This window comes from Uranotaenia lowii, chromosome 3 (genome assembly GCF_029784155.1).
Source record: "Uranotaenia lowii strain MFRU-FL chromosome 3, ASM2978415v1, whole genome shotgun sequence".
In the NCBI taxonomy this organism is placed as follows: domain Eukaryota; kingdom Metazoa; phylum Arthropoda; class Insecta; order Diptera; family Culicidae; genus Uranotaenia; species Uranotaenia lowii.
In genome coordinates this window covers 91406243-91424205 of record NC_073693.1, presented here as the reverse complement: position 1 = coordinate 91424205, position 17963 = coordinate 91406243, and the positions used below count along the sequence as shown (strand labels likewise).

The 17963-nt window shown below is 34.3% G+C and overlaps 1 protein-coding gene across 1 annotated transcript in view; it reads left to right on the top strand.

Annotated features, from left to right (window-relative positions):
- Positions 1 to 6594, top strand: part of LOC129751796 (uncharacterized) — a 342108-nt gene extending 335514 nt beyond the window's left edge. Inside the window, exon 12 of the mRNA XM_055747524.1 lies at positions 5839 to 6594. Within this exon, the coding sequence (XP_055603499.1) occupies positions 5839 to 6442 (604 nt within the window). The 3' untranslated portion in view covers positions 6443 to 6594. The remainder of the gene's footprint in view (positions 1 to 5838) is intronic.
- The last annotated feature ends 11369 nt before the right edge of the window (positions 6595 to 17963 follow it).

Genomic DNA, 17963 nt, shown 5'->3' with positions numbered 1-17963 from the left:
CGATATAGAGACGTTGTTGCATGCCTCAAGGATCCGCTTCTTCTGGTCAAATTCTCTTTCTTCGTATCCGTTGGGGGCGAAGTGGAACCTTTCTTACAAGAATTTCAGTCGGACGGCCCGATAGTACCTTTTCTGTACAATTCGTTGAGTCAAATGGTTCGAGGGATATGGAAAGATGAAGGTTGAGCAGCTGAAGAATATTAACCAGGTTCGTTTAACATATATTTTTATTTTTTCTGTAATACCGTATTCCGAGGTGAGATTGTTTTTTTTCCTTCCAAAACATCTGATTTTCAACATGTTTGACATTAAAACAAGTTTGGCCTTACCTAAACATTCAAAACGATTTTACGCAGTTAGGGAACTTGTCATAATGTAATAACACCCTGAATGTGTATCCATTAATTACACTAATTTACAGAATTAAAAAAAATCGTGAACTTCAGAGACCGACTTATATTTTAAATGTGAAATCGGACGCCGAATCCGGAAATGAAATTCAGAAAAAATCTCGGTAGAACAGATTTTGAGCTCTAAATATGAAAATTTGAAAAAATAAAAAAAGCATTTTTACTTAGATTAAAATATCTCAGACTGCATGAAAGTTATTTGAAATCTCTTTTTTGCATATTAAAGATTATTAATTGTTGATATAAGTGACTTTATGATAGAAAAATTGCGTTTCAGCGAAAGTTTTAGACTTGATGGTAACATTAAAAAAAATCGTATTTTATATTGGCCTTGAATATCAATTCATAACAAAGATTTTAAGTGGTTATTTATCAGAATCGGGTGAAAATGAAAAAAGTTATGGTTTCTTTTTCATAACAGTATTTTTTTCATTTTTATATAATTTATTGAACAACTACTTATCATAGTATAGTAAGAATTAAACATGATAAATCTCACTTGCTCCAAGTAAAAATTTATTATGAGCTTACCAGGAAGTCAACGGACCTTTTATCTTTGGATTTTGCTAGCTTTTTGTTTAGGGTCAAAGCAACCTGAATTAAGGATCAAGTCTCATGTAACTTTAAAAATATAACTTTTTTTTTCGTCTCACGAAAATACTTCTAGTTCATCAACGGGTTCATGTGTCGTTCTAACTTTTTTAACATATAAACTTGAAGTAACACGTTACACGCTGTTCGAAAATGCAAAAGACGACGAGTTGCTCAATTTTTCCTAAAAGATATGATGAAAATTAGAAAAGGGGATCAAGTGACCACATTCCTACAGAATTATACAAAAAAAATGTGAATAAATCTAGAGGACATATGGATATGAGCTCGTAAGCAGTAGAGGTAGCAAAATTTTGCCAAAAATAAAAAAGTGCAATAATGAAAATATTTTGAACTCAGTATCTTTTAAAAAACAAAACGTTATGATTGATCTGGCCTATCTGGCTAACAGATTTGTTGTTTCAATTGATCAGTTCGTAAAAAAAATTCAGTTACGGAGAGATAAGGGCATAATGGCCACCTTAAGGAAAACGCTTATTTAACCATAGAAATCGGCTATAATATGTGAATTACATCATTATTTTGTGTTCAGACACTAAAATAATCTATTTCCTAATTGGCTGAAACTTGAGAAAGTAGATGAAAACTTTTAAAAATGCATTTTAAATTTTTTTGCCGAAAGCTGAAAACCAGTCACTGCAGGCACCTAATGAGAAACCCCGGCCCCCCCCCCCCCCTTGAGGCAGTATAAGCACCGTTTATTGGGGCAAGATGAGCGTTTTCTGCCGGGGAATCTAGCAGCGAATTCAACTCGATGAAGTCAACTGAATAATAGAGCTACAACTTGACTTCTTTCATCTGACGATTTGGCCTATATGCGATGGGCGCGCTCGCTATTCCGGTATACGATTTCTCATGCATTAAACAGAGAAATCAATAGCCTTCACTCCAATTTCATTCCGATTAGCTGTCATTTTTATGGAAATCTGTGTGAGAGTAAAAAGCAAGCTTTATCCTGTAAATTAGTCAAGCTGTAGCTCTGTAATTCAGTTGACTACATCGAGTTGATTTTGCTGCTATATTATACGGCAGAAAACGCTCATCGTGCCCCGAGTCAACAAATTGAAGTAAAAAAATGATGGTGAAAATTGAGAACCATTGTGTTCCTAATGTTGCTGTGCGTATATTACACTGGGTGACAGCCAAAAAATAGTCTGGGGTTTCTCAGCTGATTTAGACTAATTTTTGTGTCCTGAGTTAGAATATCACATTGATTTTGCTGTATCAGGTCAACTTTTTGAGATACAGTATTCTAATATCCTGACCTGATTGAACAAAACCATGGTCATTTTCGGACTCAGGGCGACAATATTAGTCTAATTCAGTTGGAAAACCCTGGATTTTTTTTTGTTACTCAGTGTTATAGATCAAGATGATTTCAATGTCATAAGAGCTTATTTCGTGGTGCTCAAAAGTTATAATATTTTTGTCACTTGAGAACCTAGATGTTTTTTAATATTTCTGTAAAGATGATAAGAAGATTTCTTTTTTGGTGAAAAATTAATACTATAGGAGGAACGAAACAAATCATCATGAAAATTTATTTATGAATATACGTACTTTTGTAGAAAAGAGGAGTGCTTATTATGCTGCGGGTTCTCGTTATGCCCTTATTTCCCCTACTTCATGAAAATATTCACTAACCTATTTGAAAGCTGAATCACTTTCAACATTTTTGATGTCGAAAAATAATTGGCTTGTCTAAAACCGAAGTCCTTATTGAAATTTTTCTTTCAAATCTTTTAACAAAATCTTAGGTCTTTGAAAATATTTAAAGCTTTGAGTATGATCTTGTAGCAAAAATTACAATCAACTTAAATAAAGGTTCAGTCGTGGAGTAAAAATGATTCATTTTATGTCTCATTTATAATATATCACGTTCTTTTTTAGCTTTGAGCCTTTCTAAATTATTTACACTTTTATTCTAATCCTTGATTCAGGACAATATCGTTATACTACCCTTGTTGTGAACATTTATCATTTAACTAGAATTTTTAATCAAATTTACGGAATTTCAGTATACAGATATGCTTAAAAGTATTTCTAAAAATAATATTTTTTTCATGTTTCATAAAGTAACAAATTTGCAACAATCAATGTATGAAAAAGTGAAAAATCGTGTTTTATTTTAAATGTTTTTCTTGAAGTATACAAGATTTCCAACCGTTTAAAATGATTTTTACGGGAAATGAAAAAATCACGAAATGAAGGGTTAAAGCAAAACGATTAGATTTTTGCTTTAATTTTTTTTCTGTTCCGGTTATAGTTGTTCTACCATCTTTATCTACTTATCCGGTACAACTTGTTTTTTCTTGGGTTTGAACGGCTTTTAAAATATTTAAATTCAATTTGGGTTTAGAACTTAATTGAAAATGGGGAAAAGTAAACAAATCGATAACCTCTATAACTTTTTTAGCAGGACTCAAATTTACTTTAAGTCTAGGGGAAAGTTGAAAATTAATTTAAAACCTTTTGATTGAATGTTATGTCTTTGTTTCAAAATTTAAAAAAAAATGCAAAAATTTCTATAAACGACATTAAGGTATTTTCAGAAATTATTCAAAAAACAAATGCTAATAGAAAAATTGCATATTTAATTCCAGGGCACTCAAATTAGTCAAATTAAGCTTTTTAATTCTTAGCTCCTCGAAGGATGTACATTTTGTGGGCTTGTGTACTTTATCTTTTTGAATGTGATTTTGAGAATTAAGAAGAACAAGGAACACAAAATAAAATGTATCGTTTTTTTTGTAAATTAAAACTTTTAGTAATAAAGTAGAGGATACTAGGTACATTTTTTTGCTAATTCTGATGATCATCGTGAGTCATGGAATATGACTTCCAACATATTGATGTATAATATTAGTGTATAATATTAGTATTCGATGAATTAATTTTGAAGTTTAAATAGTTGGTTTCAAATTTTGTATTTGTTTTGCTACAGTTCTCAAAAAAAACCCATTCTAAAGACGAGGTAGGGTTATTGTGTGGCTAGTTTAGAGTTTCAATACAAAAAGGTTAATTGAATCGAAATTAACTAGTTTCAATTCGCGAACAGCATATACATAATGTCATAAAATGAAATGTCTCAAGCATATGTTTATTTAAGACAATTTTCTACCAGAGACGAGCAAAATCAGCAGTCTTGTTAACATTTATTAAATACCTTTAAAGATCAAATAATATACCTTTATTACGATGAAAATTTTACATTAAAAAAATCTCCATGGAGGGGTGGGAGTTAAACCCCTTTTTGCAGTTAAGTGTTAAAAAATTTAATTTTTGTCTGAAATTATTCTTGTGCTCAGTTCAAATTCTTTGAATCAAGTTAATCCTTCCAGTAATAACTAATTGTTTGAACAACTCAGTAGAAAGGATCTCTACAAATCGATTGCTAAACCATTCGAACCAATACTAACAAGTTACACATTTCGAACCGATTACAATTACCGACCTACCGCATCATTGGCGGCAAGTCAATAACTAATACATAAACTGCACTTTTCGCTTACCAAATCGCTAAGCGCCTTAGCGGAGCGAGTTTTACCATAATAATAGCAGAGGCTTATGTAAATATTTAAAATCATTAGAGACTGGGGGATTGCGTAAGGTAAAGTAAATGCATTTGCGATGCTCTCGATGTTAAATGAAATGGTACCGTTCCGATTGTATAAATTTTACAACGGTGCTCAGGTAATTTTCCCAAAAAGGTTTCTCCGGAATCGAATTTATCTTTGAACATAGTTTTAAGTAGGGGAAAGGTTTCCTAAATGGGCCTATCGGGTTAAATGACCCTACGGCTGTTTGGCGAAATGGCTGACTAGACATTTTATCTGACCAATGCATTTTGAGGGTGATACGCTTAGAACATAAGGCAAGAAAGAATTTTATGAATTTATACACTCAAAAAAATTTAAAAAATCGTACAAGGTTTTGATACATTTTGATGTAATATTTCGACTTTTAAAAATTATGCGTAAAGAAGTTTAAAACAAATACTAGGAAGGTTTTTGTTTCTTACTTAAATGAACTTAAGTAGTTTAACATATTTCAGCTTTTGTGGACGTTTAATAATGACTATATAGTGGAATAAGAGAGTGTTTTTGTATGCCCCCATCATGTTTGTAAAATGCCTACATCCTAAAATAACAGGTATAATAGAATAAATAAATGATTTTTATCACTGAACCTTCAAATCTAAACTCTGAATAACATCTTAAGAGAGAATTGAAGATCTAAAAACAGATTTGATAAAGTTTTTCTCATGGATGAACTGCCTCCATAGTATGGCAACCCTAACTTTTGTTTTATTCCACAAAATTATAATATACATAGATTTTTATAAAACTTCAGCTTTGTCGTACGAAAATTATTACTTTCTAACAGTTTCAACGATATTGTACGGAAATATTACCCAAAAAACAGAAATTTTGTTCAAAACATAAATAGGCGCATTTAGCCCGCACGATTTGAGATTCGGCATTTTAGACAACACTTACAATGAAATCGTTTTCTTGGAAACAGAAGAAAATTTTAACATAAAAATTACTCCATTGTACAGAAAACAGATGCCTACACACGTGTATATAGTTTTTGTACACATATTCGATGTGATATTTGATTAAATCAGTGTTCTGCTTAATAGGCGCATATAGCCCGCTCCTCCCCTACAGACTGAGTGGGGTTACTCCTACCCTATTCTGGTGGGGTATCGGAACTTATTACCATGTGGGTTTTCGGTTGCAAGGGTGAAAGGCATAAAATTATCAAGCAGGATACTCATCGCCATTTTTGTTCCCATTTATTCCCGGCACAGGACCAACTACCAGCGGAATTACGAGGCCAACAATTTCATTTTCCCGGAAGCAGTACTTAATACCAACAACAGTCAGCAGGAGCATCGGCATTCGCCCCTGCATTCGCATCATCATCATCACCACCATCATCATCACCATCACCATCATCTGGAGCATCTGGACAACTCATCCGCGGGTTCCGATGCCGGAAGCCTGAATGGATCTGTCCAGGAGAGTTCAGTGGTGGTCTCCAGCCCAGACGTCTCCGAGGGAAGCCCGGAAAAGTTCTACAATTATGAAAACATGTCGGTCCGCGATGATGGCAGCCTGATCGGCAGTGATTCGGCGACCAGTTTTCTTAGCAGCAACAATTGTGCCGAGGAACTGGTAGCCGCTGTAGCGACACTTCCGGTTCCAACTGACGCTGAAGAGTCCCACTTCCGGCAGCATGAGTCATCATCGCCAAGTCACACAACTAACAGTGACAACAGTAGTAACCTCAGCACTAGTAGTATAGCGCCATCAGTGGGCAGCAGCAGCGTCGATTTTTCCGGATCGGCCGGATCAAAACACCCGAGTAGATCAGCGGAACCTTCTGCCATGGACCGAAACAACAGTGAATAAAAAGGCGAAAGATTTATTAAAAATGCTTTCCCACTGGTGGAAGTATTATCTTTGTGTTTCAAACCACGTTTGCTAATTTATCTGTGAATTATTTTACTGAAACGAATTGTTTGAGGTAGGAAAAACCCTAAACTCTAGAAAGCATCGGTACCTAGAGAGATTACACAAACAAAACAGGAATAGAAAAAAAAACAAAAACAATATAGAATCATAGGATTGGTGACGAAGTGCTGTTTGAAAAACAAAAACCCCTCTTGCAACAGCTAGGATAAGAGCAAGAAATAAATTGAAGCAAGTTTTTATTCTATAACCCTGAACATTATTAACTATTATTATTTTGTATATAGAAACTGAGTCCTAGGATTGCGAAACAACGTCTTAGAAGCCTGGAGCCTAGAGCCTAGAGGAGTGAGGAGCAGCAGCAGAAGAAATTGGGTGGTAGAATTGTGATAAAACACATTTATGAGCGAAGAACCCATTACTTACTAAACAAAAAAAAAAACCGCAGTTTGTATTAAGAAGAAGAAAAAACTTCCCGCGCGTCCAAGTTTTACCCCGGAAGGAGAAGGAGGAGAAGGAACTTGTTAACAGAAACAACAACAAAAAATGGCTTTCACATTTAGCGCGCGCTATGCATAGTTGGTGTCCTTTCTGCGGAACAAATTGAGAACAAACAAACAAATAACAAAAAAAAACTTATGCAACAAACATCAACCAACCAAATTAAGACACACACACCACACCCGCATAGCCAACACTGAAACAATAACAGCAACAGCAGCCAAGAAGAAGAAGAAAAAAAAAAGGAAAAACTTTAGTTTGAGTGCGATATTGTTGAAGACGAAAAAAAAATTGGTGCAACCAGAAGAAAAAAAAACAAAACACAGTAAATAAAATCAAATAGCAGCATCTCAAAAAGAGCTGGTTTTCTCTCGTTCCGTTGAGTGCATTCTTCGAAGATTGATGATTGTTTTTTTAACTGTTTTCTTGCGAATCCGAAAGCCGTTGAAAATTGTACATTTGGAGTTTATTCTTCTTAGTTAAATATAAATATATGAATCACACAGGACAATTCGAATTCAAGTACAAAACTTGCTCCAGAGAGTTTTAAATTTGATTACAAATTATCGTTTTTTTTGTTACAAATAACAAAATTACAAAAATAATATTTATATAGATTACTCGTTGATCCTATACGAACTCCGTTTCGCTTTTAACTTTTATGTGAGAAGAGGAATTTATGTTTGGATAGTGTTTGGGATATATTTTCACGACAATATTGCATAATATATTGAACAGGGCTGTACCCCTTGTCTATCAAATTGAAATGTAAAATTAAAAAAAAAATATTGACCCTCGAAAAGAACACCAATTTATGAATTTTATGTTAACGACCCCTTAACCTGTCGTCTGATACAAAATTTGAAATCAAGATTGTCCGTCCTGTAAAACTCTCGTGTAAGGTACACCGGGGCAAGTGCAAACTCAGGGCAAGTGCAAACGATCAACTTTTCTCTGATACAAAAAAATTAAAAAATATTTGTTCTTCTAGAAGTTGTTGTTTATGCCCAAACAAACAATCTGACATAGATAAACTATACTTTCTTTAAATTATTCACTAAAAACACGGCACTGTTTGATTACACACGAATTCAAGAACGTACTAGACATGAAAAGTGTGTTTTTGTTTTGCTTTTTTTGGCTACAAAAAAGGACATTCAAATCCGATTTTTCGTTGAAAGGTGAGTGTTTGGGATTGATATTCAAGTGAAAGCAGAAAATTTGTGATAATTTTTCAGTACGCCCTTTAAATTATGAAAAAAATATTCACTCTTGTCAGCCCACACTGCGGGGCAAGTGCAAACGCACCTTTAAGCCATGTAACATCAGCCATTTAAAAAAAATCATCTAAAAATGGTTCAGCATTTTATTAGAATGGTCAGAAGGGGTATCCAAAGTGTTGTATCTGAAGCAGATATTCAAAATTCCGCAATGCCTTGGCAAATGAAGGTCTTTTGCTTAAAACAACAGTCAGCAAAAATGGAGTTCCAAAAAGTATTTAATATTGCAGAAAAACAGCTCATATATCAAAAAAAGTTTATAAAACATACCGGAACATGTTCTAAATTCGTTTTAGTAACGATACACTGACGCATCTTTGAATAAGTTTGGAAAAAGCCTTGCGTTTGCACTTGCCTCCATAAACGGGGCAGGTGCAAACTTAGAAATTTTTTCACAAAAGTGCCGTTGCTTTTTACCAAAATTTTTTAATTTTTCACTTTCAACGGGAATTTGTTGAGAACTATTTAGGGGAGAGGTAGGCTATATGCGCATATTAAGGAAAACCCTCATTTTCTCCCATATTCCGATAGATAGGAGTCTGAAAACTATATGCACATGAGCGGACATCTGTTTTCTATACGTTAGAGCGTTTTTTCTGTTAAAATCTCTTACAGTTTTTGTGGAAATAATTTTATAATAAAAGAAGTCAAAATAGCCGATTTCCGAAACCGGCGGGCTAAATGCGCATATTTATGTTTTAAGCTATATTTCATTTACACTTGCAATATTTTGAAATTATTTACTTGAAAATGGTAGAAACGGATGTTAAGCATACGTCAAGGCTGAAATTTTTGTGAAATTTTTTACATTACTAGTTTTTTTTGCATGAAACATAGTTAAGTATGCCATATGGTCATATTTCATGGTAATATTTTGTTCATATTGTATTTCTATCAGATCAGTATGAAATTCTTCTTTTTTCGCTGTAAGATCGTGATTTGAGCGTACATTTAATGTTTTAATGGAAGAAAGTAAAAAATTTATAAGAATAATCTATTTTTCTTGATAAAGGCATTTAACCTGCCTTGATATGGGCATTCAGAACCTGTCTGTTATTCCAATATCTTATCATTTACAACTTTGCCAAAAGCTTCAATTTGTTGAAATTCCGATTTCCAGATGAATGAGAAAGAAAAACAATTAAAATTTTTGTTCACAGAATCTGTACGCACAATAATTAAAGTTCAATATATTATAACAAAACTGACAAAAATCTTGTTTGAATTTTTAAATTTTTTCGACTTTATATAACAATTTAATTTTTTGATGCCATGTGTTAAAAGCGTATTACCCTCAAACTGCACTGATTAGATATGATGAATCTTTAGCCATATCGTCAATCGGCTGTATGCGCATATTACCCAACATGCGCATTTAGGAACACTTCCCCCTAAGTGATGCAACGAACGATAATTGATAATTTTTTAAGATATACATATTTTTCTAGGACATGTGAAAGTTGAACTATGGTGAAAACCGTTTGCACTTGCCCCAGTGTACCTTATATGAATTTTTGTCTCCATACTTGCGGAATTAACCAATTATTGCTCAACCACTAAACAGTATATCTCGCGTGAGCTTTCATTACGTCGTATAACACATCTTAAGAATTCACAGAAAACGGCCGTAAAAGTTATCAAAACAACTATATAATTTGAATTTCGCAAATAGAATATGTTGTCCAGGCTACAAATATTCTAAATGGAAAGAAGTTGTGACTAGTTTATGTCAGTTTTTGTATTTTTTCGTAATAAAACTGTTTGTTTACCTTTTGTTTCATACGACCGACGTAATGAAAGCTCACGCGAGATATGTATTCAAAATGAGAGTAAATGTTTCGTCATTTTATACTGTCGTGCTACAATTTTCGTTTCGATCAAAGGCATAATAGGGTAAATGTACCCGACCTTGGCACCTAAGGCACGGTTTACCCTTTTTTTAAAGATTCCAACCTTCCTGTTGAGTGCACCATAGAACATCCTTTGAAGAATTTACTTGCTAACTTGCTTAGAGTTCAACAAAAATATGTTTTCTCTATGGAACTTTCATTAATGTAAGCAAAATGCATGCAAAGTACTCACTGCGATGCTCCAATTACTTGGCCGCCGTACCAATTGTTTGCCGTTTCGATGATCCGATTCTTGGCCACCAGCAAAGTGCAATAGATCTTTACCAACAATGCTCAATTGACAGTTAACAGAATCGTTGGCAATTCTGAATATAAGGCCACTGCCAGAATGACGTCAGCTGAGCGTAAAGTTCTATGCGACGATGGAACACCGGGCTTCACTCATACAACAAAAAGGCTTTTGAAAACATAGATGAAATTTGGTTGGAAGGGAAGCACAAAATAAGCTTTCATTTCAAAAAGTCGGAAGTCCAGAATTTCCGCAATTTTTTTTTAAATTTTTAAAACTTTAAACTTTTTACTCATTTTAACAAAGTGATGATAATAAACACCTCAGATTGTTTCAGAATATTTGTGTATGAACAAGAATCATTGGTTTACGAATGACAACCAAACCTTCATCAACCCGATTCAGAAACGAATTATGTCCGCGAGTGGTTTGAACTTTCTCTTCTTTATGAACATTAAATCCCTTTGATGAAATCTAAACTACCATATTTTGTAAGCAAACTTTTTACACTAAACCCTTCAAAAAATTTCTCCAATATGTATACAGTAAGTTACTTATGAAAGACTGATAAAATCTGAATAAAGCCAATCAATCTAGGAAAAGTATTTCAGATGGAATGGGCTTATCTAGACTAGTCCAGGTGTTCAACGTAGAGTTTAAAAAAAGGTTGAGGTGGTCCAGCTGCCAGAATATTGAGGTAAAATATCCGTGTCTGGCGCCGATTGATTCACATTGCTCATTCCAAATTCCTTTTTTTTTTTTAAAGATTTCACAGTTCATCATTTTTGCGAATTTTTTGAGACAATTTCTTCAAAATAAAAATCAAATACGATTTGAACGGGAGTAATACTCAAAGGTGTGTCAAATAAACGAGTTATTTAAAAAAACGTGGTTGTTGTGAAAGCGGTATTGTAATGTTGAATTGAAATATCTTATTTTGAACTTTTCTCATCGATTAGATTTTTCCAAATATTGAAAAAATTGCTTAGATTTTTTCAGTTTTTTTTTTTGAGAATTTCCTGACATGAATGCTAACTGGACAAATTCAGGAATTCTAAACCTAAAGACAGATTCATTTACGACATTTCTATGGTTTTGTGAATCATGATGTGTTGTCATTTACAAATCATTGTTTAAATTATTCCTTTTGATTTTTTATAGATCATAAGTTGATAGTAAAATACTCTAGGAGACTTGCGATTGCGACACATAGAGTTATTTTCACTACCAAACAACTATCTTCATATTGTGGAGTTTGGCTTCATTAAGTAAGAAATTGAAAAATTCTTTGAAAGATATTTTAAAATTTTGCCCTTTTGAATTTGTTAGCTGAGTTTATGAGCTTCTAGCTAGAGCCATTTCGAATGCCCGGGGCGTTGCACAGTGGTTTGACACGCCAAATAGATGTTGGAATGTAAACCTTGCTAAAACATTTTTTAATTCGACTCACATCTAATATTTTAAGGAATAATTTGAAACGATATTTTCCTGAACTTCCAACTGCTGTTTTCAAGAAAAAAAAACTAGAACAAACATTCAAAAAATAAAATCTGAGTATATGGTTTCCAAGCAATAGAAAACGAACCCAAAACTCAATTAATTATGATTGATTTCACTAAGTTTTTTTTTTATTATTCCGAACCACTGTGTTCTGCAGGAGACCACGTGGTCTCTGTTCGGCAGACTGCAATGCAAATGCTGTTGGTACGCATATCAATGTACCTTCGATTCATGGTTCCCAAATAGCGATTTAAGTTTTTAAAATGCTTGGATATGACTTTTAGTTAGTCGAATCACTTATATTTTCCAACTTATTTCGAAGCTCAAGTTGATAGAAACGATCTTGTCATACAACTCAATTATTTAGTATGAAAACATTTGTGCGTAGTTCAGCTAAAAAATACCTCTTTAATAAACATGTATTTTTTCCAGCTTCCAACACTGGTGGTGTCTTTCGATTGAAGTTGCATGCCAAGAAAAGGAACAAAATCTTATATATAAAAATGGAGGCGTTTTCTTTGTAACAACATCACGTATGAATGGTTGGTCGGAATGAAGTGAAATTTGGTATCCGAGGGTTTTTTGGGTCAGAGATGGTTTGTATAATAGTTTCAAGGATCTCACTTTTTATGGAAGGTAGTCCCAATACCAATTCAACATTATTTGTTATGATTTCCATAAGAATCTATTCGCGAGCACGGTGCAGTTAAAGACGTGTAGATGAAATTAAACATTTATTACGATTTATACTTAAGAAGGTAAAACGAAGTTTACCGGGACAGCTAGTTAGTTTTAAATTTTTATACAAAACCTAAATAAATATTCATTCCTTTGTTTTCTAGTATTTTTTTATTTTTTGCCGAGTTTAACTGTAGGCATGAGTATTTATTGCAATTTTTTCAAATGAATGCCTGCGTTTGAAATCGCATGTGAATTTAACAGTTGCACTAGAAAGGTGAGTTCTTCTGATTTTCATACGGTGATTTCCAACATAATTGCCTCGGATGCAGATCGAAAAACATTAACTACTTTAATAAAGTACAAACAATTAAAAAATTCGGAATGCACAGATTTGTAACAAATTATTCTCTTCGCAATTAAAATATATTAAAAAATTTTAAGCTGAATTTGGACCTGAAAAACAAGAAAAGGCATGTTGGCATGCCAAGATAAGGACCATGCCAAAATTGGGCTCACTTACCCTAACATCAATATCCCAAACACACGCAAAAATTAATATAGACGACCTCTTTTTCCGACCCTTTGCACGAAAATTGATAAGGTACACCGAACAAGTGCACACGGATTTCACCATAGTTCAATTTTAAAATGTCGTAGAAAAATATGTGTATCTCCAAAAATTATCAATGATCGTTCGTTGCATCACTAAAATAATTTTCAATATGCCAATATCTGTGGCAGTAGACATTTTGCAGCCATTTGGTGCATTTTTTTATTCAAATAGATATGTACAAACGGGAAAATATTTCGGCTTTTTCAGTCAATTTACGGATCCAAAACACCTTCTCTTCTAATTCCGACGTTGCGTTCTTTATTTGAACTTTTTCACAGGAATAGAAATAAAGAACGAAACGTCGGAATTAGAAGAGAAGGTGTTTTGGATTCGTAAATTGACTGAAAAAGCCGAAATATTTTCCCGTTTGTACATTTTCACCAGTCGAAAACAATTATCTACTCAAATAGATATGTTCATTGAACGAAAACCCCTCACTTGTTTCCCGCTGGCTTTGAAAGCCAGACTTAAAAATGAACAAGACTTTGTTTTTTTTTCATAAGAAGAACAGTTATGTAAAGTGTTCAAAAAAACGAAACAATTTGTATAAATCAAATAAATACACAAATAATGTTTTTTATTAACCAATAATTGCATGAATGAATTCTTCATTTGACCTTGGCTATATTTATTATAGTTCGTTGGACTGTTTTTAATTTATCATTGTTGAAATCAGTTTGATTTATTTGACAAAAAAAAACTAGTTAAAAAAACATGAAGAGTACATTTTGAACCAATTATGCGCTTGGATGCAAGAAAAGTTTAAAAAAGCTATATCTCAATCGAAGTGCACATAATTTACATGATTTTGAATATTTCCCGGAATCCTGGGAATACCCGGGAAACAAGCCACCGGATTTCCCGATTCCCGGGAACGGGAAAATGGTCAGAAATGGACACTCTACTCCTCTTGCCGACCCCTTACACAAAATTTGATCCTTGAAAGCAATTGTTTGTCCCTTAAAAGCCCTAAATGAGCAGTTACTATGGACGACCCCCTTGGCCGATCCCTGACACAAAATTTTATACCTAAGATGTATTTTCCATCTTTCTAAACATCAATGTTCAAATTTTCATCTCAATCATTTATAATAACGTTTGCGTTTTTTTTTAAATATGTCTTTATGTCTATGTCTCAATAATAAACTGTTCAAAGCCCTTTAGTTAACGAAATATTGAAAAAATATTCATTCAACTTAAATTTGCTGAGCACATTCAAGTACATATTTTAATGTACGAGAACATCCTGTAATGTCGTTGACGAGCTCTAATCACCGCTGATTCTTATTGGCTTTTCTGGTTGATGAATTTCGGTGGATTTGAAATCAAATAAAAACAATTCTTTTGACGTTTCGGCCTACTACTTCCATCACAATATTACTGCACTTTTGCACTTAGAGCAAGTTCACTGGTGTTGGAAGAAAGTGGTAGAAATTTTGACGCTTTGAACACATTTTGAAAACATTACCATGCGAAAACATTTCAAGATCTGTGGCCTTCAAGATTTTTTACAACACGTGTTGTATTCTCGCATGCTGTGATGCAAAAATAGTAATATTTCTATCACATACGGCTGGAATAGAAACAGTGCTGTAAAAAAATACAACGCCCAAAGATCTTGAAAACATTTTCGCATGGTGAAATTTTCAAAATGTCCAAATTTCTACCACTGCCGAACGGCTGTCTTACTTGATTTAAGTCAAATTTGATTCGCTTCTAGCAGCTGGCGTCTATCGTTCCCGGTGTCGTCGTGATGTTGGTTGTTGAGGTCGTGCTCGGTGATGTCGTTTTCAAATCCGTCGTTTCAGTTGCGAATTGTGGCGTCTCTCTAAGTTTTTTTTCATAATTTAGCCATATATTTTAGAAATTTCAATCGAATCTTGCTTGATGTTTACTGTTCTTCCTTTTTTGAGTTTGAATATATGGATGGAAATTTAAAGAATTTCAGTGAAGCTATCAATAATTAAATGTTCACTCGTGCAAATTTTTGTGACATTTTTTCAAGTGGTTTTGAAAAAGCGTCCAATGAAGAAGTTCATTGACTTTAATTCTTGGGTGCCACGTGTGCCATCTAAAATGCATACTATGAACTACAATTTTTCCAAATCAAGGCAACTTTGGTTTATTTTTTTCTTATGGCATATTTAGCAGATTGTTCTCCTTCGGCAGAAAAACAACATATTTGACTTGTTATCACTCTTTCTCTGTTTTCGAGTTATTACACCTGGCCAGATAAAAAAAAAACAGAGTATCAACTTTGTAGGAAGTTTTATTCAGGGAAAAAGATTGAATTCGAAGCCAGCCTTCTTTGTATATTTAACCATTCATTTGGACAATAGTTATGTTAGGTATACTGATTTGAAGCTTTTACAGATCGTCAGCCACTTCAAGTGCCAGACATCAAAGTTTTCAATTTTTTCTCCTTACTAATCTCCGGAATATCCAGGCGAGACTTATCAACGAAAAGTTTTTGTCTGGAAAGCTGTCAGGTGCCCACTAAAGAGTTCATTTTGCTATCCATTACGTAATAATAATAATAATATTTATTAATGACCCTTTAACTTTATAAGTCATTCAGGTCAGGGAATGTCCATTACGTAGTTTTTCGAAATTTCTCTCCGCGAGTGGTTTCAATATTTTGCGCACAAATTGACTGCCGTATTTTGTTTATTTAATCGGCGAATATCTTTTTACCTGGGCTGAAATTAAGTCAGTCCTGTTTATGAGTCAATCAGACGAGTCAGTAAAAAAAGTCAGTTGAAAAAACTAAGACCCATTGATAAATTCTGTGCTGTTTTGGAGCATGTGCTTTGAGGCACTCCTAAACCAAGCTGAAATTTTGCACAAGTCAGTTTTTTTGGGGCGAATCTTTAAAAATATAATGGTCGGTTTGCAAAATTCGATATGCCGCATTTGGCTGCCACCCTAATAGGGTATTTCGGGGGAATATGCAGCTGCTAAGGGAAATGACCGAGTATGCGGAATACATAAGCTGAACACCCGAAAACATTGAAACATGTGCTTCGTATCACTATCTGCTACTAATATTCTGTTAATAAAATTACTTTTTATTGTAAAAACTATGGAAAAAAATCGATTTTTCAAACGCTTTTCAAAATAACCTTTGAAATCATTGGATGTTAAACGCCCTAGTGTAGGCAAATGATGCTCCAAAACATTGGATCAAAACGACTAAAAAATGACACAACGTTCACAGTGAAAATAATTTTTTTTTTGTCTTTATTAGAGAGACTTTCAGCCTTTGGCTGGTTCGTCTCTAGGAAAAAGGCTCTTTTTTACAATTCTTTTATCAAATAAGATTCTTTCAGGAAACACAACATTTTTTCTTCTTCTACTGCATCGTTCGAAAGTGCGTTCCGGATTGATCCATCTATTTGGTATGCATTTCTTGGGCCTGAATATTGTGGACATTCCATCAGTACGTGTTCTACCGTTAATCTCGCATCACATACGTCACATATCCTTGATGGTCCCCCGGAAATACAGTGTCGATGAGTATACCTAGTGTGCCCCACCCGAAGTCTAGATAGTAGTATTTGTTCGCTCCTGTTCGCCCGATCATCCCATTTGTTGGGTTCCCCTTTTATCTTTGCCAAGTTCAGATTTCTTTGCAATCTCCATTCCGTTAGCCATGCGTCCCATATTTTGGATTTCACCCAACGTGAAAGATCTGATTTAGGTATACTAACTTCATATTGGGTTTCGTTGCGACCTAAGGCTGCTAGTCTGTCCGCTTCGATGTTTCCATGGATTCCAGAATGGCCCGGAATCCAGCAGAATGTAAAGTAGTCAGGAGCTGTGAGTTGAATGTGTTGAATCCAAGGGTGGCGATTTTTTGGATTTTCCAACGCGAGTAGCACACTCGCCGAGTCGGAAAACACAATAACGTTGCTTGTAGAAGTGCAGTGATACAGTGCCAGCACTATGGCTGCAGCTTCTGCTGAAAAGACCGACGTTTCTTCCGGAAGACTCCGAGAAATTTGTAATGTACTGCTATAAAGACCTGCTCCGACTTTTTCGTCAAGTTTAGAGCCATCAGTAAAGAATTTGTTGTGATTTAGGAACTTGTTTTCTACAATCGAGTTATAACAGGCGATTACCTTTCTTGGAGCATCTCCTGCACGAATTTTATTTTTAATTTCCCAATTTACTTTCAGTTTGTGGCAGTTCCATCGTCGATCTCCAAGACGTAAAACTCGTTCAGTGTTGGGTAGATGTAGTCCGGTGTATTTTCTAAATATTGCTCGAGCGTTTTGATATAGAAATTTGATTTTTGCTAAATTTTTCTGCTACACTGATGGCTCTTTTGATGGTAGAAAGAGCGGCAACAAGGTGGAAGGGAAGAACACCTGCCTCTGCACAGCTGGAGAGTGCAGGAGAGCTTGGAAGTAAGCCGCTAGCATTTCGAATCACTTTGTTGTAAATGGGGCCTAGTATTGATATGAGTTTTTCCAGAGAACGACTGGTAATTTCTATACGGTACATAAGTTTACTTGTAATTACGCTATTGCCAACAGTCAGGATTGTTTCGCGATTCGACACAGTATGCCTTTTACTTATCATTTCAATTAGACGTGTGCGGCTACGAATTTCTTGCTTTAGTTTCTTGCAGTGTGCCACAAAATTCATCCGCCTATCGAAAGTGATTCCTAGAATTTTGGGCTCTTTTCTATATGGTATTGGTACCCCATCCAATAATACTTTGAGCTTCCAAGGTAAATGGTTT